Below are 21,939 nucleotides of genomic sequence, written 5' to 3'. Positions count from 1 at the left end.
TCGGCCCGAGAGGTGCCTGCGCAGGCACAGAACCCATCTACTTATGGATTCAACGGATCACTACCAGATCACCTGTTACAGGTAAGCAACCTGTTTTTTTGCCCCTAGTTGCCACTTCTCCTGCTAATTAAATCAGCTCATTTTATTTTCATTGTCCCAAGTTTTAAAGACTTGCAAAATCATAGTTGATGACCATACATCATTTAGAATATTTTAATTTTATGTTCTTTAGTACAGTGTCTTCCAGCATCAATTCGCTAGCTGTTGTAACTATAGAGGACTTTATTAAACCATATTTCTCACCAATGTCTGAAGGACACCTGTCAGCTCTTTCCATGGGACTGAGTAAGTTTGTGGAGATATTTTCCAACTTCTAGACACAGCTTGTGAAAATGAGTGGTTAAATGATCATGATTTCTATAAAGGAAAATTATTCCTGCACAATTATCGTAGAATTCTTCGAGTGCATTAACAAGCAGAAGGGTTGCCAGCTGACCAGAAAAACAGTATGGCTGGTTTGTATTTTTGTCTTTCCATTTTGAGTTGGTTGTCAGAACCTTTTCTGTAAAAGGCAGCATTTGCATTTAACTCCAGTCTTGTGGATAGATACTTACATAGCAGAGTATTTCAGGATACTCGCTCACATTGCAGCAGAAGTTAACAGGGTCTCATGGGCAGTAGCTTGTAAATGATAAGCATGGAGATTGCCTTAAGGTTACTACTACTACTACGGATATTTTATGTACCGCTCTTCAACCACAGTTCTCAAAGTGGTTTACATAGAAAAATAAATAATACATAATTAATTAAGATGGTCCCTCATACCCAAAGGACTCACATTCTGAAAAGAAACATAAAGCAGATACCAGAAACAGCCACTGGAGGGATGCTGTGCTGGGGTTAGATAGGGCCAGTTGCTTTCCCCGGCTAAATTTAAGAGAATCACCCCTTTTAAAATTGTCTCTTTGCTCAGTTAAAGTAAAGGTAAAGTGTGCCATCGAGTCTATTTCGACAGGTAAACTAATCTGTATTTAGAAGTACTTGATGATAAGAAAGACCTATATCTGACTGCTGGCCACATGGTGAGAGAGAGACCTATAGAAGCATGGTGCACAGAGAGCTAGAAGCATTCTGGGAAGGAGGAGAAGGAAGTCACTCCCAGGAGGTTCCTGAGTATACTCAATTGAGCGGTCATAGAGGCAAGAGGAGGAGACTCTGACTATCTCTGCTCTCAATGCTCCTAGTGGTCATTAGGGTTTCTGGTGCAAAAGGTCAATGCCATTTGGAGCTGGGTCTCCAACACAGTGCACCATTTGATATACTGGCTAGAAATGGGGAACGGCATGATGTACATAATGGGCTTGAGATTTCCTACAGCAGTTATAAATTGTACATAACAAAACCTACACAGTGAGCTATTTTCCCCCAAGATGTGAAAAAATACTTTGCACAACAATGTTATATATGTTCTGTATTCTAATCATATATTTAAACTAGATAAATAAATAGCATTTGGTGCCATGCTTTTTATTTTCATACTGACCTTCCATGAAGGGAAGAAGGAAAAATGGAATTCTGGTTTGTTTGTTTTTGCCATTCCAGGAGCAAATTGTAACATTATTATTTAAATCCTAACAGCCATGCTTTATGTCTTATTAGCAGTGTGATAAATAAGTGATATCTTCTTAAATTTCTCAGTTGGCAGACCTATTTGAATAAACCTTATAAACATTTGTATAAATAATCTGTTTAGACCTGTTGTTTGGTGCAGTATGCCTTTCCATGGCTGCAGTGGCATCTGTTATGTCCAGCTTGTTACAGGTGAGTAAATGGCTACGAATACTGGCGTTACTACTGTCTCAAAGAAGCTGTTGAGCTGTGCACATACTATAGTGCTCTGCATGTTTACTCAGAAATAAACCTCATTGTAATCAGTGGGAGCTACTCCCAGGTAAGTATGTAGTTCCAAAGATTAATATTCATTCTTAAGTTTGCTTTGGCAATTATATGGACTAGGCATGGTTGTTACATATCATGACAATCCCAGAAACATCTTTGGAGCTTTCTGCACTTACATAGTATAAATACTTAGCCTAGAACTAGATTGAACCTCTGATTGTGAGTCCTTTGGATGAAACTATAGCTCAGTGGAAGCAGTAACTGATCTCAATAAAACCAGAAGTTAGCTTAACTTCTTTTCCCTAAGCTTGAGAATATTTGTCCACGTGCTATTCTGACTGTTGGTGTTTTTTAAACTCAGACTTCAGTCTCACTAGCAGGGATACAATGAATATCCTTTATTTTCTGTTCCCAAAGAGAAAATTGCATATTGGCACTAGAGATAAATGTCTTTAATAAGTTAAAGACATTAACTTATTAACCCCCCCACCCAATTATGAAAAATAAAAAATGTCCTGCCTTGTCCAATTAGACAATAACTAACACCCAGCACAATAACAAGCTAGTCAAAGCATAATATGAGAGCCTATGATGATCACTTTCTAGTCAGTCAGCTCGGAATGGATGTGTAATAGCATCTAGGAACTCTGTGGACACTGCCTGAGTTCCATGTTGAAAGAAAGTTGGCATGTAACTAATTGTAAAAATCAATATCTTAAAGCCTTTCTCCATCCAATGCAGTTTATTTTTGTTACGGAGGGTAATTTCTATTACAGAGAGAAGGATGATTGCACATGTTCTTCTGTTAAAAAACACATACACACTTAAATGAATGGAGAACTATGCATATTAATACAGTACTGGGGTTTTGACTGATATATGTGAACTAATACATATGATCAGCCTGCCCATGAATGAAAACTGCATATTTACCTTTGTGGTTAGAAGGCCCAAAGTTGCAGCAACACTTTTCAGCAGTGTAGAAATTATGGGGAAGGTTTTAAACATCTCTATTGTAGCTATTCTTAATTGGGCTTTATTTACTATACTGTTACAATATTTATAAACTACTTTTGTATTAATGGAGTTTCTGTTTGGCTATTGCTTTTGCTCTATAGAATAGTAGTCTGTACATGTAAAAAAAAATTAGATATGTTCTTCAGTGATAGTTGAGTGGTAATCAGACATATAGAATCTATAATTTTAATGTATTATTTATATATTTATTATATTTGTAAACCGCCCCAAATCTGCACATCTGGGTGGTTTACAACAACATAAAACAAATTAAGATAGAAATTAAAACATTAAAACAATCTAAAACCACAATTCTAGTTTAAAAGCTCAGGTGAACAAATGTATCTTTAAAGATTTTTTGAAAGTTGTCAGAGATGGGGAGACTTGTATTTTTGTAGGGAGCACATTCCAAAGACTCAGGGAAGCAACAGAAAAGGCCTGTCCCTGAGTAGCCACCAAATGAGCCAGTAGCAACTGCAGACAGACCTCAGACAGACCTCTCCAGATGATCTCAATAGACGATGGGGCTCATCATGAAGAAGATGTTGCTTTAAATATCCTGGGCCTAAGCCAGTGGTTCCCAAACTGAGAGCCTCCAGATGTTGCTGAACTACAATTCCCATCAGCCCCAGCTACAATTTATTGTGGCTGGGGATGATGGGAGCTGCAGTTCAGCAACATCTGGAGGCTCCCAGTTTGGGAACCACTCGCCCAAGCTAACTAGGGCTTTATAGGTTACTAATTTAACATGCACAAAGCATCTGCGCACTAGAACTTGATTGCTCCCCTCACCCTCTGCTACAGCGCCACCCTCACCTGAGCTGCACTCCTGCTCTTACTCCTCCATCCCTTTACTCCATCCCCCTCACCCCTCTTAGTCGCGGCTGCAGCTGTGCTGGCACCTATTGGCCAAAATGCAGTCCCCTATCCCCCAACTCCTCCCCACAGGAGCTGAGCAGCGGTTGATCAGGGCCTTCCTCGCTGCCGCCACCGCCATGGCCGCTCTTTCCCCACAGGCCGCTAGCAGACCCGGGCCCGTCCCTTGACTGCCTGACCGCCAGTGGCCTCAGTAGCCCCAAACAGCAGCAGTGGTTGACCAGGCACTTCCTTGCTGCCATCACCACCTCTGTGGCTGCTTGTTCCCCTCAGGCCACTGATGGGCTCGGGCCCGCCCCTTGCCCATCCTTATTTCTCTTCTCCCCTCCCTTCTTTTTCTCTCTGCTCCACTTGCTCTTCCCCTCTGTATTTCTTCTCCTTCCTCCTCTCTCCCCCCGCTTACTGAGTTAACGGATCTTGTTCATCTTGTTTCCTCATCTAATTCACACAATGGCAACCTTTCTCCTGAAGGGGCTCTTTCCTCCCTTAGGACCCCTCTTTTCGCAAACCACTTCCCACTGTCCTTTTATATATAGAAATTCCTCTCCTCTACAATCAAGAACATCTTCCGACCAGTAACAGTTGCATTCCAACTGACCTTAACCATCACAGGCTTATTTCCTCCCTATCAGCATATAGAATCCCCACTGCCCAATCACCGTGGTGCTTCTGTTCTCTCAGGCTCCTCCCTCCTATCTGCATATGGAATCCCCACTACCCAATCAGGTGTTTCTGCTCATGAACTCTCGCAAGAGCAGCCACACATGGGATTAACCACGGGAATGTCTTAGAGAATTATATATATAGATCTATATTTTAGCTGGGCCGGGCGCAGAGCCTCTGAGCCTCTGACTGGCCCAGCCGCCACCACTATTGCCCCATCACCACCACACCCGGATTTCTGGCCAGTCTCTCTCCCCCCCACTTCTCCCCACCCCCTGTGCACTTTCTGACGGGCCAGCTGGCCAGCCTGCTTCCTCTTGCCCACTCACTCCTCCGGCCAAGCCCGGGCCAGGCCAGTTCACCGCCTCCTCCAGGCGCTGCTGCCATTATCTCCCGTCCTCGTCGCTATCTCCCAGGCAGCTGCTCTCACGAAAGCTGCCACACATGGGATTAGCGAAGGGTACGTTTAGGAGAATTAAATAGATAGATAGATAACCAGCACTTTTATTTTGTCCAGAAACATGTTGGTAGCCAGTGGAGTTCTTTTAATATAGGAGTAATATGATCTCTTTGAGATGACCCAGAGAGCAGGTTTGCTGCTGCATTTTGACCAATTGCTGTTTTCGGACTATATACAAGTGCAGCCCCACTTTGACTGCATTGCAGTAATCAAGTCTGGAGGGTACTTGCATATGTACTACTGTTTCATAAGGATGTGGAGATAGTTCCAAGGTCAGAACATTCCACCTCTAAATGGGCCATTTCAAGTATTCTGACCTCAAAACAGAACACCTTTTAAAAAGGGATCCTGAGCTAGAAACACGACAATCCCCGTTATGAGGCGAAACATTCTGACCCCATTCTGAGCGCCATTTTGGAATCCAAAATGTTGCTTGGAACGGAGTCAAACTGTTCCTATAGAATGGGGTTGTTCCATTGGAACAATCAGCTTGCCTGGTTCATGCATTTTGTGTTCCGCTCCAAGCTTGGAGCAGAATGTAAAATGTGTTCTATGCACAACCCTACTGTTTTGAGGTCATTTATCTCAAGAAATGGATGCAGCTGGCGTATCAAGTGATAGAAAGCACTTCTGGCCACTGCCTCAACCTGAGACACCAGAGCGTGGTTTGGATCCAGAAGCACCCCCAGATTGCATACCTGTTCCTTCTGGGGGAGTATAACCCCTTCCAGAACTGGCAGATCAAAATTGACTTCTGAGTTTTGACCCCAGACAATAAACACCTCCATTTATTTGGATTCAGTCTCCTTAAATCATTATAATGTTTTAACTTTGTTTTAATCTGTGTTGTTTTATTCTAAAACACCCAGAGACATGGGTTTGAGCAGTATACAAATATGCCAGATTAATAGATGGGCTCATCCTGCAACAGGTGGCTCCTCCCAGGACAGGGCTGTATAACTTATCTGTTCTAGCCAATTTCAGTCTTCTGTCCAACCAGAGCTCACATGGGCATCAAGTTCTCCCTCAGCAGTCTCTCTGGAACTCCATATTGATTTGTAGTTTAAAGCATGTTTGTTTTCTGCCTGGTGGCAGTTTGGAAGCTGAAGAATCTCCCCAAACTGCATGGGACCTCTTCCCATAGAAGGAATCAAGTTATACAACATTGAGGCGTGTCTCACGATCAGTGAGACCCGCTTTGAAAGGGTTTGCGGGGAGAGCGGGCTAAGCCCGCTCTCCCTGCAGATGCCCGCTCTCCCTGCAGATGATCAGCAAGCCCTGCCTGGGTGGCCGGATCGGCCTCCCACATGCCTGCCAGCTCCATCACAGAGCCGGCGGGGGCTTGGGAGTTCGGTGGCCACACGCCCCCCGGAAGTTCCAGCATGCCCTGTGCGAGCGCGCAGAGCATGCTGGAGAGACCCCCAAGCCAGGAGGCTGCTTTTTAGCCTCCCGGTCGGGGGTCTCCTCATGAGTTGCCATAGCAGCACACAATCCATTAACCCCAGTTAGCGGAGTGCTCATTCTGCTAATCTGGGCTAAGGAGAGGACTTCTCAAGCGGGTTAGCCGCTTGTAAACCACCGGGCTCGCTCTCCTAGCCCGATTTTTGCTGGTCGTGAGAATAGCCTCATTGTCTCAAAGCAGGAGGAGCCAACCACTGTGGTTTGGTCATCCATCCTATGAAAAGAATGAAAATTCTTGGTAAATCTAAAATTCTTTTTTTGTTTTTTCCTACCTTTTACCAACATAAGTGATTTTTCTTTCCTCAGGCTTCACTCAGTATTTTTGGAATGTATGGTGGACCTCTTTTGGGAATATTTTCCTTGGGTATACTTTTGCCTTTTGCAAATAGTAAGGTTAGTACTCATTTTGGATCATTGCTAACTGGAATGATATTTATTGTGGGGCATCATCCTATACAAAGTTTTTATTTAATATTCCAGAGTATGACTCGAGTTTCACATACACAAAGGAGTGGTTCAGACGTAACTGTGGTTTAGCAGTCTGTGAACAATGAGTCAGGAGACTTGGGCTCACATACTCCCCCCACCCCTTCTTGTGCACAAAGCAGTTCTGTGCCTCCTAACCTGATTTGAGATCTGTAGTCTGCTATTTTGTCAGAACTTGCAAACTATGGTTTGTACTTGCTCTGCAAACTACAAAACTAGGATCACACCCAGGTTTCCATTCCTGTGGCAAGTGCAAACCACAGCTTGCAGGTTTGGACAAAATGGAAAACTCTCATTTGCTTTAAATCTGGAGAGAGGTAGGGAATTGCTCCACATGATGGGAGAGGAAGTTCACAAGCCTGAAGCTCCTGAGTTCACCAGTTGCCAAACTATGGTTTAGCATTTTGTTCAAATCATTTGATAGTCTAGGTTAAGGGATATACTCAGTTAAACCTGAAAACCATGTTGAGGAGAATTTCAATCATATATACAGATAGCTTTGCAGAGACCACAGTCCTTTAACTCTTTACCATTCAAAGGGTTATGCAGTCAATGTAACTATTGACTGCAGAAAAATAGTTCCTCGGAAAATAAGGGCAAAGCTGGCAAAAACCTGAGAAAAAATGGCTTGTGGGCTTAAAGTCCTGACATCTAAGCTGATAATTGGAAGCTGTGGTGCACCAGTTTTTGGAAGCAGTGGGACCAACCAGGTGCTGAGGTTTCAGGATTGTGTAATAATGTCTTCGGAGACATTATTTCTCCCATCCATGATCTCCATATTGAAACTATTAGAAAAAGGATGGTCTGGACCAGTGTTTCTCAACCACCAGTCCGTGGACTGATGCCAGTCTGTGAGCTGTTGGGTACCGGTCCGTGAGGGTACCGGTCCCTCACACATAGAGGGGCAGGGCCTGGGATCCATGGAGCCTGGGTGAGCTCTTCAGAGCTCATTTCTAGGTAGGCAGCCCTCATTGATGGATAACAGTAATTTAGCTTCCTCAAATGAATATTATCCAGCAACGAGGGCTGCCTGGAAATGAGCCCCGGTGAGCTACCAGTGGTGGCCCCTACCGGCCCAAAATTGTTTGGGGGGGCCTGGGGTTGGGGGGGAGTGACCCCTATAATAACTGCTGGTCCAGGAAACTGTACACGAAGAATGTGCCTGTCCATGACTCCAAAAACATTGAGAAACCCTGGTCTGGACCATTACAGACCATAACTATATTTTTAATTAATACACTGTAAACTCTAGGTATACTGTTTGGTGCCCAGCAATAGTGAACTTCAATATTAAAGTACAGGAACTTCATGAATAAGCCAAAGTGATGTCTCATATATTTTTGAGAAGAGTTCTGAGAAGAAATGTAAGGACCAAGACAAACTGGTGAAATACAGTTTTCTCTCTCTCACACAATGAGGAGTATCCCCAGAAGGGTTGTATTTCCCACTCACTCTGTAAAGATAGGGCCATGCAAATTCCAGCTTTCTCAGGATCTCATGGGAGGTAGCCATTCCCAGTGCTGGTCTGGTCTTGCTCCAATTTTCAAGGCTTCAGCAGATCACTTGCACTTTTAATGTTCAGAGTTCCTGAGGTTTGTTTATCTTTTGTCTGCACAAGGACTAATCTTGTTCCATGTTAGTGACTTCTTTCCTTGTTAGTCACTTTTTTCTAAACTAAAACAAACAAACAAACAAACCCAAATGAGAGGAGAGCTGGTCTTGTGGTAGCAAGCATGACTTGTCCCCTTAGCTAAGCAGGTTCTACCCTGGTTGCATATGAATGGGAGCCTTGATGTGTGAGCACCATAAGATATTCGGGGATGGAGCCACTCTGGGAAAAGAATCTAGGTTCCAAGTTCTCTCCCTGACATCTCCAAGATAGGGCTAAGAGAGACTCCTGCCTGCAACCTTGGAGAAGCTGCTGCCAGTCTGTATAAAACACTAGATGGACTTATGGTCTGACTCAGTATATGGCAGCTGCCTACAGGTGAAACTCGGAAAATCAGAATATCGTGCAAAAGTCCATTAATTTCAGTAATGCAAATTAAAAGGTGAAACTGATATATGAGACAGACGCATTACATGCAAAGCGAGATAAGTCAAGCCTTAATTTGTTATAATTGTGATGATCATGGCGTACAGCTCATGAAAACCCCAAATCCACAATCCCAGAAAATTAGAATATTACATGGAACCAAGAAGACAAGGATTGAAGAATAGAACAATATCGGACCTCTGAAAAGTATACAGTGTACTGTGCTTGATTGGCCAGCAAACTCGCCTGACCTGACCCCATAGAGAATCTATGGGGCATTGCCAAGAGAAGGATGAGAGACATGAGACCAAACAATGCAGAATTGCTGAAGGCCGCTAATGAAGCATCCTGGTCTTCCATAATACCTCATCAGTGCCACAGGCTGATAGCATCCATGCCACGCCGCATTGAGGCAGTAATTGCTGCAAAAGGGGCCCAAACCAAGTACTGAATACATATGCATGCTTATACTTTTCAGAGGTCTGATATTGTTCTATTCTTCAATCCTTGTCTTCTTGGTTCCATGTAATATTCTAATTTTCTGGGATTGTGGATTTGGGGTTTTCATGAGCTGTACGCCATGATCATCACAATTATAACAAATTAAGGCTTGACTTATCTCACTTTGCATGTAATGCATCTGTCTCATATATCAGTTTCACTTTTTAATTTGCATTACTGAAATTAATGGACTTTTGCACGATATTCTAATTTTTCGAGTTTCACCTGTATGTTTCTATGTACTGTAGTCCTTCCTTGTAAGGAAGGTGCTCCAGCTCCCTGATCATTTTGATTGTCCTCTTCTACATCTTTTCCAGCTCTATAATACGCTTTTTGAGATGCAGATGCCAGAACTGTAGACAATATTCCAAATGTGGCCATACCCGAGGGGTGTGCAAGCCGACTTGAATCAAGCCAGGCTTGAAGAGCCAGCTCAGCTCAAAGGCTTGCACTCAAACCGGTCTGGCCCGATAAAGAGTGGAGCTGGTTTGAGTTAAGCAAAGCCAGGTTCGAAAACCCCGCACGTGAGCTGTGGCTGCCTCCACCATCCCCACTGCCACCTTTAAAAAAGTTTTTTCCTCCTCCACCCACCCCACATTTAGTTTCTGGAAAGCCCTTTACTTATAAAGGGGAATTGGCAGATTCCCCTTTACAAGTATACCCCTTGAGCCGGCTCACAAGCCGGCTTGCCAGCCGGACCCAGAGGGTCCAGTTCGATCAAGCCTGAGCTGCCCGGGGCAGCTCAAATCTGGACCAGATTTGAGCTGAACTGGGAGAACAAGTCCATGCACATCCCTACCACACCATAGATTTGAGTAAGAGCATTCTAATATTAGCAGGTTCATTTGCAATCCATTTCCTAATTGTTACAAGTATGGAGTTTTTTTCACAGCTGCTACACATCAGGTTGATGTTTTCATTGAGCTTCCTACCATGACCCCAAGCTCAGGTCCCAACAGTGTGTATGAACTTTTTTGTCTTTTTTGCCCCAATATGCATAATTTTACGTTTATTTTAACTGAACTACATTGGTCATTTTATTGTCCATGCACCCACTTTTGGAGATCCTTCTGGAGCTCTTTAAAATCTTTTTGTTTTCACCATCCTGAATAGCTTTGTATTTGCAAACCTGGCCACCTTGCTGTTTATCCCTAAATCATATTATTTATGAACAAACTGAAAAGCACCAGTCTCAATACTGATCCTTGGGGGACCCCACTTCTTTCTTCTCTTAATCGTGAAAATGACTGGCACTAATTGCTTTACCTGGCAGCCATTTTAAGCCCACCTTCACCTGTTGGGCATTTTACCCATCACCTTCCTCGCTTATACCTGGGAGCCATTTTAAAAGCATTTGGGGGCCAGTATGCTGAGGGCAGGAAGAAAGTGCTGACTAGCACTAATTGGCAACATCCCTGTCCTGTTCTATCCCACACATGCTCAGACAGGACTTCTGGCTGGAGGAGCACAGCTACAGGAAGCATTTTCCCCTGCAAGTGACGGTCTTCAGCACTTCCTTCCTGTCCGTAGCAGATAGGCCCCAAAGCTATTTCCGTAGTGAGCGAGGTCAGCCCTAGGATTTCCCCCTCCCTCATGCACACGCAGAAGGAAAATTTGTTCTGATTTGTATTGTAATCTGGTTGCAGGAAAAAAACAGGAAACGACACATCTGTTGTATTGCATTCAGACTGCATGTGATGCTTGGATAATCTTGTGCAGGCACACAGATATTTTTATTGATTGATTGATTTGATTTGATTTGATTTGATTTCTATATCGCCCTTCTAAAAGTGGCTCAGGGTGGTTTACATTAAAATAAAAACAACTAAAATCAATTAACAGTTAAAATCAGAAACTATACAAACATAAAACAATTAACAATTACAGCATTTAAAACAGTTTTTAAAAATACCCTGGAAAACCAGGCCAAACATTTACAATTTAAAAACCCTGGATGGCCAGGCCAAACAGATAGGTTTTAAGGGTTCTCCTGAAGGCCAATAATAGCAACAGCAATAGCACTTACATGTATATACCGCTCTATAGCCGGAGCTCTCTAAGCGGTTTACAATGATTTTAGCATATTGCCCCCAACATTCTGGGTACTCATTTTACCGACCTCGGAAGGATGGAAGGCTGAGTCAACCTTGAGCCCCTGGTCGAACTTGTAACCTTCTGGTTACAGGGCGGCAGTTTTACCACTGCGCCACCAGGGGCTCAATAATGAACTCAGATTATGGATTTCTGACGGGAATGCATTCCACTGCCCAGGAGCGGCTACAGAGACGGCCCTCCTCTAAGTTGTCACCAGACGTGCTGGTGGTAACTGAAAAAAGACCTCCTCCGATAACATGCGGTAAGGATCTGGTGTTTTCCCATCTGGAGTGTAAGAAATTCCTCAAGGGCTTAAATAATTTGTTTCCACCGATTCGGCGCCCACAACAACAGTGGGATTTAACCTTGGTGCTGCAGGCAATGACTCAACAACCGTTCGAACCAATAGCTGCAGCTTCAGGCGCAAAACCCAATGTTGTGAATACAACGGATCACCTCCAGATCATCAGTTACAGGTGAGCAACCTGTTTTTCTTGGCAGAAATTGGCAATGCACCTGTCCTTTGCCTATCCAGTACATGTTCAGTCACAACTTTGTTTTTAGAATATTGTTTTAAAATTTTAAATTGTGTTTTAAATTTCTTGTTTTTGTTTTTAATTAATGTTTTACTTTTTAAATCTTGTAAACCACCCAGAGACGTAAGTTTTGGGCGGTATTAAAATATGTTAAATAAATAAAAATAATAATAATTAATTAATTTTGGTGACTGGGTAGACAGGAGAATCAAAGGTACAGGAGGCAATTCCCAGCACAAGAAGCAGAGGGCACCTCAGCACTTTCTTCCTGTCCCCAGCAGATTGGCCCCAAAATGGTTTCCACGTGAGGAGCTTGTAATATTCCTGGAATGGTTTACTGTGCAGGGGCAAACCCATTTACTGTGAATACACGAAGATCACTCAAGGATCAAGGGTCACAAGTAAGCAGCCTATGTTTCCCTCATTCTGTCCATCATCCCAGACAGGGGAGCACTCAAGATGTACTTGTGTCTCACCAAGGGCTTTTATTTCTCTGTTTCCATGTTTGTCTCCTTCCACTTGGCCAGTCTAGGCAGGAAGGTTTCCAAGGCAGCTGTCTCCAAGTAGATTTCCCTGCATTTCTCTAGTATACAAGACTGTTTATAGAGGCATTACGGCACACACCACTTGTTATACCACAATTTCAGTAGCTGTCAGTTCTAATACTGCCTTGTCTGAGAGCTACAGAACAGCTGCCTGGTCATCCATTGCTCCCCTTATCCTTCATCACAGGTTGAGTGTGTTTGCCTTTTCAGATGCTAAAGGCAGGTCTTTCACAAGTGGTGCACACATAACTGAAGAACATTTTTTTTAAATTCACCCCACAATCAGTCACCACTGTGGGACTTCCTTGTCTGCAGATACCTTCTTTTGCGGTTGTGGGGAAAAGAACATTGAACTTACCATAACAGGTTCTTTCCCTACAATGAATTGAGAGTGTTCTATGTACCCAATTATTTATTTTTAATTACAATTTTATACTGCCCCATCCAAATGCTCTAGGTGGTACACAACAAAACAAAAAACTAACAATCATTTAAAACAATTAGCTTAAAACAATAAAAACAAATTTAAAACCATTAAAAACAGAAACATTTAAAAGCAATTTAAAATTTAATTTCTCATCAGTGGAAATTGTTTCCAACTCCCAGACCCTTATGTCCTGGGGATTCCCATTCTGTCTTCCCTTTTTTCTTGCTTGTTTTCTGATTGATTGTACTTTGGGCTTATTAGATACATTTATTCTTGTTATCATTACTATTTGAGCCACTACGTGTTCAAGCCCATGTTCTTTGAGCAGCTGTGTCATATTTAAAACTTGGAAGTGGCCACCTGTCACAGGATCCTGTGCATTTGAATGGCCCTCTTTTTCTGCAGTGAGTGATGGGAAGAGAGTTAACTTTTCTGCAGACACCCAGTCCCTCCAGAGTGAACCTATCATGGTAAGGCCAATGTTGTCTTCTATTAAAATAACATTTCCGTTTAAAAGTTCTTGCTGTTCTAGCTCAAAGCTGCTCACATTGTCACTTACAAAACAGCCTTCCTCATGCTGAGATCCATGCATACACAGATACAGTTTTGTATGTGCCATCTTCTCAATATGTGCATGTGGGCTTTCATTGTAAAGAATGGTGAACCACTGCCAGTGTCTGGGCTCCCTCAGCTTCAACAGACCACTGGACTGAGACAAAGGAATTTATAAAATGAGCAAACTAACGATGGTGGTAAGATTCTTTCAAAGGTGAACACTTGGACCTTAAGTTGTTAAAATGATTTGTCTCTCTGGTTATTTATATGCTTACAGTGTATGTACCTTTTTGTTTATCAGGGTGCATTTTCAGGTTTTGTTTGTGGAATCATTGTTTCATCATGGGTTGGAATTGGTTCTCTGATATATCCTCCATCTGCTCACAGAACTAAGCCATTACACCTTTCAACAGCAGACTGTCATCAATCCAATTGGACTGTGGTCACTACTATTGCAAAACCCCCAACTCTTCCAAGGTATGCACAACAAATGAATCATATGTTAGGTATTGAATGTGGGTCTAGATTAGTTCTAAGAATTAGCAGTATTGTATTTACTTGAGTAATGTGCCATCAACAGCCTTGTTTTAATTTTATTTCATTGTGGATATTTACTTATTTCATTGTATTTCATTGCGTTTATCTTTTGATGCCCAAGGAAACTTACATAAAATCATAAAAAAGTAATTATGTTTTAGTTCTGTAACATTAAATGCAATGAGCAATACGGTATCTCATAACACAGCTGCAATGTAAAAAAGACTGATTAAAGAGACTTAAAAATCTGGGAAAATTTAAAAGGCCTTCATCTTATGGTGAAAAGACATTGGAACAGGCAGAAGGTGAGCCATTCTAGGGAGGGGACTCTGCATGTGGAGCTCTGTGACTGAAAGTTTTTTTTTCCTGGTCACTGTCTGCCTCACATTTTTGAAGACAGGGCACTTAGAAAAGGGCCTATGGTTATATTAGCATGTGGAGGCGGACAGTCCTTCAGGTATGTTGGACCCAGGCTGTTCAAGAGAACCAATGAAGCTGTTTTACAATTGGCAAGTTGTGCTTCTACAGGTTGGTCCCAGTTAGTAATCTTGAAGCTGCATTTTGCACTAACAGTCTTCAAAGGCATCCCCGTATAACAGATTGCAGTAGCCTAATGTGGGAGTTACCAGAGCTTGGTACCTATGGCCAAATGAGCTCTGCCCAAAGAGAGGATGCAACTGGCACACCAGCCCAAGCTGATGGCAGGTATGCTGCCAAGCAGTCCTATCTCCATTTTGATATTTAGCTTTCATCTTTGTCCACGCAGACTGCAGTGTAAAGGGAAGCTTGTTCTAGGAGGCTGTGCCTCCATTTTGGGCAAGCAGGAATGGTCATGTTGGTAGGATATTATGTTTTGGCGCCTGGGAAGTAGGTATTCATATCCAGCACTCCTGCATTTTAAAGGAAGCTAAATTACCTGTGAGCAATGGTCCTGGGACAATAGCGAGGCTGCACTGGAGCAGCTGATCATACCCTAATGCATTCAAAACAGTGCGTTTTGGCAGAGCATACAGTTGGGTGATACAACGGCCATTGGAGAGAATGGGTGTTGCATCACGGACCTGTGTGCACAGAGCCCTTAGGACGGAGTAGGGCTGCCCTGCAGCATAGCCCCATTGGCGGTGATTACAAGTGCACAGGGGTGCAAGCCATGCTCAAGCCACTTGCATTCCCTTGAGCACTATATGACAATCTTCCTTACAGGAAAACTAAGCTTCCACATTCCATTGTGAGAAATCAGGATGCTTTAACATGAGTATGGCTGAGATACAGCTTTTCTACAATTAGCTGGAAGGGGAACAAAAATATAGGGTTCACACATGTAGTATAAGTGCAATATTAACTAGCAACACACTTCCCCTGTGGGCAAGAACCTTCTATAATATCTACTTTCAAATCTCATTCAGCAAATGTCTATAACAACTTCAAATAAAAGTGTATTGTTCAGAGAGGCTTACCACTTTAATGCTTCTGTTGATCCCAGCCATTAATTACCCCATGAAGAGCATCTCTGTGACTTACCTAATATAAGTTCTTATATATTATACCTAATACAAGTTATCCCGTCATCATGAGATTTGGTGCTGGGTGCTGTCAGTATGCTGATGACACCCAAATCTATTTCTCCATGTCAGCATCATCGGGAGAGGGCATAACCTCCCTAAATGCCTGTCTGGAGGCGGTAATGGGCTGGATGAGAGATAACAAACTGAGACTGAATCCGGATAAGACAGAGGTACTCATTGTGCGGGGTCAAAACTTGAGAGACTATCTTGATCTGCCTGTTCTGGATGGGGTCACACTTCCCCAGAAGGATCCGGTATGCAGTCTAGGGGTGCTTCTGGATCCAAGTCTCTCCCTGGTGTCCCAGGTTGAGGCAGTGGCCAGAGTTGTCTTCTATCAGCTTCGGCTGATACTCCAGCTGCGCCCGTTTCTTGAGATAGATGACCTCAAAACATGGTACATCGGCTGGTAACCTCCAGACTGGATTACTGCAATGCGCTCTATGTGGGGCTGCCCTTGTACATAGTCCGGAAATGACAGTTGGTCCAGAATGTGACAGCCAGGCTCGTCTCTGGGTCATCTAGGAGAGACCATATTACTCCCTGTATTGAAGGAGTTACACTGGCTGCCGATATGTTTCTGGGCAAAATACAAGGTGCTGGTCATAACTTATAAAGCCCTAAACAGCTTGGGCCCTGGGTATTTAAGAGAACATCTTCTTCATCATGAACCCCACTGCCCATTGAGTTCATCAGGAGAGGTCCGTCTGCTTTTGCCACCGGCTCGTCTGGCGGCTACTCAGGGATGGGCCTTCTCCGTTGCTGCCCCGAGGCTTTGGAATGCACTCCCTAGTTAAATAAGAGCCTCCCCATCTCTGACAATTTTTAAAAAGTCTTTAAAGACACATCTGTTCACCCAAGCTTTTAACTGATAGTGTTCTAATTGTCTTAATGTTGTTTTTAGAATATAGTTTTAAATTTTTTTAAAAAATTACAGTGTTTTAAATTTCTTGTTTTTGTCTTTAACTAATGTTTTACCTTTGTTTTTATCTGGTTGTAAAGCACCCAGAGATGTAAGTTTTGGGTGGTATAAAACTATGTTAAATAAAATAAAATAAATTAAAAAATACTGTGGAGGTGTAGAACATCTTCATGGACAGGCTGATTTGCTCCCATTTCTTTCTTTTCTTCTTTTAAAGTTTAGGTTATAGTATATTTTTAAATGGTTTGTGGATTTCTGTGTAAAATCTAGGAAGAAATAATAACCATTTCCTCCCTTCCTTTCAGACCAGATTTTGAAGATCATTGGTACTCCCTCTCATATCTATATTTCAGCACATTAGGAACTTTGGTCACGTTTATTGTGGGAACTCTTGTGAGCCTATCAACAGGTAATGTTTTCTAGTTTTAACTTTAAGGTAGAAATTCATTCTTTGAACATTCAAATGTGGATTTCTACTCTATATGCTTAATATAGCAACACATGTGCTGTAGATAAGCAGTGTGAAAGGGTCTCATGTATTCAGAAGGCTGAATCTTAAGTTCTTCTATAATCTTTTACTTTACATGTAAGCCTTAAAAAATGGCTGCACCCAGTCATTATCATAATAAGGAATCCGTGCCCAACTTGCTTCAGCCCTTTTCTGTAGCAATACATATGGAGAAAGAAGCCCTGTTCAACACCTAACCCTGATCCAGGTGTAGTAGTGCACAACCAAGCAGTGCAACATCCAGAGGGCATGCTTATCTGCACCAAAATAGGTGGGCAGTTTGGCCCTATGAGCATCATGATCTGTGTTTAATACACAACCAGACACAAATTTATTTTTGCAACAGCTGTGCATATAAAAGCCTGCTTATGTGAACAGATCATTGGCTGAATCATAACAGACTAGTAATCCTGTTTTTAAAGCGATAATTAATAGGGATGTGCACAAATCATTTTTTTGATTCGATTTGTGCCCAATACAAATCACCCCTGATTTGTTTTGTATCCAAATCTACCCCCTCCAAATCACCCCAGATTCAATTTGTATTTGCTTTGATTCATTTCGGATTTGGACCACTTAATAAGGTCCTAAATAAATAAATAAATAAATAAATAACTTTTCCTCATATTGAATCCCTATGAGGATTCATTGCACACCTTCATTTCTTGTCCATTTTGACTGTCACTGGACAGTGCCAACTGTCAACTGCCATTTGCCAAGTACACCCCACCCCCCACCTGCAAGGCAGTGGGTTACTCACTTAAATTTTTAGGAATATTGACGTATTTAGATTCTTTGGTGTCTAATAACCTTTCCTCATAATGAATCCCAATGAGGATTCATTATACGCCTTTGTTTCTTCTGTTTATTTTGACTATCATTGGACAGTGCCAACTGTCAACTACACCCCCCCCCACCCCACACACACACTGGGGTACTCAGTTTATTTTTTAGGTATTTTTGAAGTGTTTAGATTCTTTGGTGTCTTCATTGCACACCTTCATTTCTTCTGTTCATTTTGACCCCACTGCTTGGAAGGTGGGGGTGGGAATTAGTGGCATCCCATGTTCCAACTCCCCCACAAGCCACTGGGTGCTCAGTTTATATTTTAGGAATTGCTGAGGTATTTAAACTCTTTGGTGTGTAATTAATCCTTATAGGGATTCATTATGAGGAAAGATTATTAGACACCAAAGAGCCTAAACACTTGAAAAAAAATCCTAGAACATAAACTGAGTAGTACCCCACGGCCTTGCGGGTGGAAGAGGGGTGTAGGCACTGTCAAAAAGACAGTCCAAATGAATAGAAGAAATGAAGGTGTGTAATGAATCCTCATAGGGATTTATTGAGGGAAAGTTATTATACACCAAAGAATCCAAACACTTGAAAAATAGTGACCACACATTTTGATCCATAACTCCACTTCTACAAGGGCTTAGCTTTTTTAAAAAAATGAAAGCTGGGAATCTGGGAGAATTAATAGGAGAGATCCTAATCTCGAACTGATTCAAATCGATTCAGGAGCGATTTGATTTCTACCCGAATTTAGCCAATAGACCACAGGGGTGATTTGTTTTGTCTCAAAATCACCCGAATCAGCTAGATTTGGGTACAAATCAATTTTGCACATCCCTAATATTTAAATTGCAGGGCATATGTGCATCTTTCACCTTACTGAAAAAAGAAAACCTAAGAATTTCTAAAAACTTTGCAAATGGTGGCTGCAGTGATGTAGGTGCTTAACCATACATTTTTTGCATTGGTGTTTATCACCTTTCTCAGAGGTGAAATAACATCATCATCCTGAAGAAACGTGGTTTGTTCATAGCCTGCCTATGAAAGATCCAGAACCAAAATGGAGCTTTTAGTGACCTAGTGGGTTCCTTCTTAAATTTTAAATATTCACCCCCAGCTGTAGTGAACTACTGTGACCACAACCTTTCTTGTCATTTGGGGATGCCTCAATTTGTCATATGAAATCAAAACTAGCCAGAGTAGCACTGAAAACGCTGAACTGCTGGTTCCCAGAGCAGACCCACAAGTTGCTGGACAGTGGACAGAGCTGGCCATATCAATGCATGGACTTCACCAGCCACCCTTATGAACTACATTCTGTGAGGTAATCATGTTGCTGATCAAACTGTCTTCTAGGAGGATTAAAACAAGATGTGGACCGCACACTTCTTTTTGGGAAGGAGGATTTTATGGCTAACTTTGTGTACTTGAAATCTATAGCTGTAAGTATACGTTTGCAGGTTCCCAGAAACTTTGTTCAAGTGTGCATGTACTATCAGCTCATCACCCTTTCATCCACACTTCCTTCCCCTGTCTTAAAAGGAGATGGGCAGTATGTGCATAGACATGATCTTACTGTTGGTAATTTTTACCCCCCTTTAATTAGCAGAGCACTAAAGAAGCTACCCACTCCAGTTACAGAGTAGAATGCAGAGTTTAGTTGTTGCAACTACTTAGAGAAGACACACAGAGATTCTCGTTGAACTAAATATTAAGTATTTATTGGTGAAGTACACTTTGGATAGGAAAGAAAGACTGAATCCTTACTCTAAGAACTACATAACAAATAGGTAGGGAGAGATAGAAATGTGTCCATCAGCTCTCTAAGAAGAAAGGAAGGGGATCTGACTCTCACAGGAAATACCTGAAGAGTCCAATCAGGGATCATAAGACTTAGAACAGCTAGGGAGACCCTTACCCACTATCTCTACTCCCAATGCCCCTAGTGGTCATTAGGCTAGTTGGCGCAAAAGGTTGATGCACTGGAACTCCATCTCCAACACTTACAAGAGGCACTATAGATGCTGGGATGTTTTGGGTTGCTTTCCCCCCACATTGATCCATACTTACAGTCCTGTCTTCACACACAGATCAAACTTATTGGATTTAAGCAAGATTGAACATTTTGGCCACATTTCCATATAGCCTTTAAAATTAAGCCAATTTAAATCAGTGGCCTTAAGTGCACATAACTTTGTATTGGAGTGTACTTTTATAAACAAAAAATAACCACTGGAGGCTTTATTTTTCTTATCCGTATGAAATTATTACCATTTTAATCACAGGTAATACTATATGAAAGAATGCGTCGCCGAGCACAGCGTACAGTTCCTCAATAAGGCTGGTGGAGCAAGAAGCTACCTTCACTGCTGTAGGAGGTGCTCTACTTTGGAGGATCACATGCAGGGTGGGGGGGAGCACTCCTGGGGGAAAAAAACATTAATTGAACTGCACTGAATGAGTGGTATGAATTCCAGAAGTGTTTGGTGGTTATTATTTGAAATTTAAAAATGGGAAACTGCTGTGCTTTTTCAACAAACTAATTTTGAAACTAGTCAGTTTGGTAACCAAAATATAAGTAGACTTGGGAAAGTTATCCCTGTCCCACTTAGGTGTAAATTAGCATTTAGGCTTGAGCCCAAAACGTTTCAGAGGCCATTATAGAGGCCTCTGAAACGTTTTGGCTACCGGGGCCACTTCAGTGTTCCAGAGGTGGTGGGGTGTTCCCTTAAGGGCGGAGCAGGGTGCACTCACTCTTCCCGCCACATTTCCCCTGCCGGTTTTAAAGCCCCTCGGGGCGGCAGCGTTCCTCCCTGCTGCCCCGTGTCCCTCATTGGCCAGAAGTACGGGCGTGTGTGCATCCATTGCGTGCCGGGGGGGGGGGGCCTTTAAAACGGGAGCACGGCAGGGGAAATGTGGCGGGAGGAGTGAGTGCACCCTCCTCCACCCTTAAGGGAACACCCCTGCCACCCCCGGAACAGTTCCAGGCACATCCCTAATTTATGGTAAAGCTAGAACAGATTGACTATAAACCAATATTAAAAGTTCAATCTATTTTTAGAGACACATTCAGTATGATTTTGTTTGACTGTTTGGCACTTCTGTATAAAAGAACTTGTGAATATAAATGATAAATGTTCTAACTTGTGTACATACCAAACTATTGACAATGATTGTTGCTCAATAATAAAATATAGCATAATCCAAAATGTAGTTGGCAAAATGAATCTGCTCTCTTTTCCTGTGCAAACTGCTACTACACCCTTTATGTATATTTTAAAAACCACACCACGAAACCTCCGATTTATAAAGCAGAAAAATAACTCAGGACTAAAATATTACATGGCAGGCTGAGGCATGCATAAGAGTCTCCCAACATTCACCCGCCCCGGAAAAGTTGCAAGTTTGATCAGAGAAATGGTTCGTGTGTGGAGTGGAGAGGCGACTTTCTACGTCAGTTCTTTTCCTGCTCAGTTACCGTCCACCATCCAGGCTAACGTTGCATATCCCAAGGTTTTGCACATGCAAAACTTAAGGTTTTGCACGTGCAACAGGAAACAGTTGATTTTTGTCAATCCTATCTTCTTTCCGCAGCCCTATTTCTGGGAGCCACAGAGCACTGCAGTGGGAAGGAAGGTTTGGTGAAGGTGTTATCTGTAGTTGTTGACCAGTATCTGTCTCTTTCGCCACAGCTAGAATAGTAACTTGGAGGCGGGGCTGGCAGGGTACACTGGGCTGGGACACAGGGTAGGGGAAGCAACCCCTTTATTCCCAGTGGTTCCTGCGATCAAATATGCAATCCAAAATCCCTTTGCCTTTATATAGGATTTAAAATGCCACATAAGCAGCAAGCACGCTTCTACCTTTAGACAAGCAGCTCGCTTGTATTGTAAAATATATTTTACAATACAAGCGAGCTGCTTGTCTAAGGTAGAAGCGTGCTTGCTGCTTATGTGGCATTTAAAATCCTGCCAGCATGGCTTATAAAGGCGCGGGGGTTCCTCCATATGCCCAATAAGGAGCACGATTTTACACTCCAGCTGCTACTCTCGTTGGGAAT

General features: G+C 42.5%; 1 protein-coding gene across 3 annotated transcripts in view; it reads left to right on the top strand.

Moving 5' to 3' along the window:
• LOC128326839 (sodium-coupled monocarboxylate transporter 1-like) overlaps positions 1 to 21,092 on the top strand; it is a 94,091-nt gene extending 72,999 nt beyond the window's left edge. For 2 of the 3 annotated variants that reach the window (XM_053254527.1, XM_053254526.1), the window contains exons 9-15: positions 233 to 345; positions 1,754 to 1,821; positions 6,683 to 6,769; positions 13,857 to 14,032; positions 16,882 to 16,985; positions 19,236 to 19,321; positions 20,165 to 21,092. In XM_053254527.1, coding sequence (XP_053110502.1) covers positions 233 to 345; positions 1,754 to 1,821; positions 6,683 to 6,769; positions 13,857 to 14,032; positions 16,882 to 16,985; positions 19,236 to 19,321; positions 20,165 to 20,218 — 688 coding nt within the window. In that variant the 3' untranslated portion in view covers positions 20,219 to 21,092. Of the gene's footprint in view, positions 1 to 232; positions 346 to 1,753; positions 1,822 to 6,682; positions 6,770 to 13,405; positions 13,471 to 13,856; positions 14,033 to 16,881; positions 16,986 to 19,235; positions 19,322 to 20,164 lie in introns of those variants that run through there. The other variant, XR_008308310.1, reaches the window with a different exon arrangement.
• Positions 21,093 to 21,939: the final 847 nt, after the last annotated feature.

Source organism: Hemicordylus capensis, chromosome 5, assembly GCF_027244095.1.
Source record: "Hemicordylus capensis ecotype Gifberg chromosome 5, rHemCap1.1.pri, whole genome shotgun sequence".
NCBI classification, from domain to species: Eukaryota; Metazoa; Chordata; class Lepidosauria; order Squamata; family Cordylidae; genus Hemicordylus; species Hemicordylus capensis.
The sequence above is the reverse complement of the archived record's forward strand: the minus strand, read 5'-3'. Positions and strand labels throughout refer to the sequence as shown.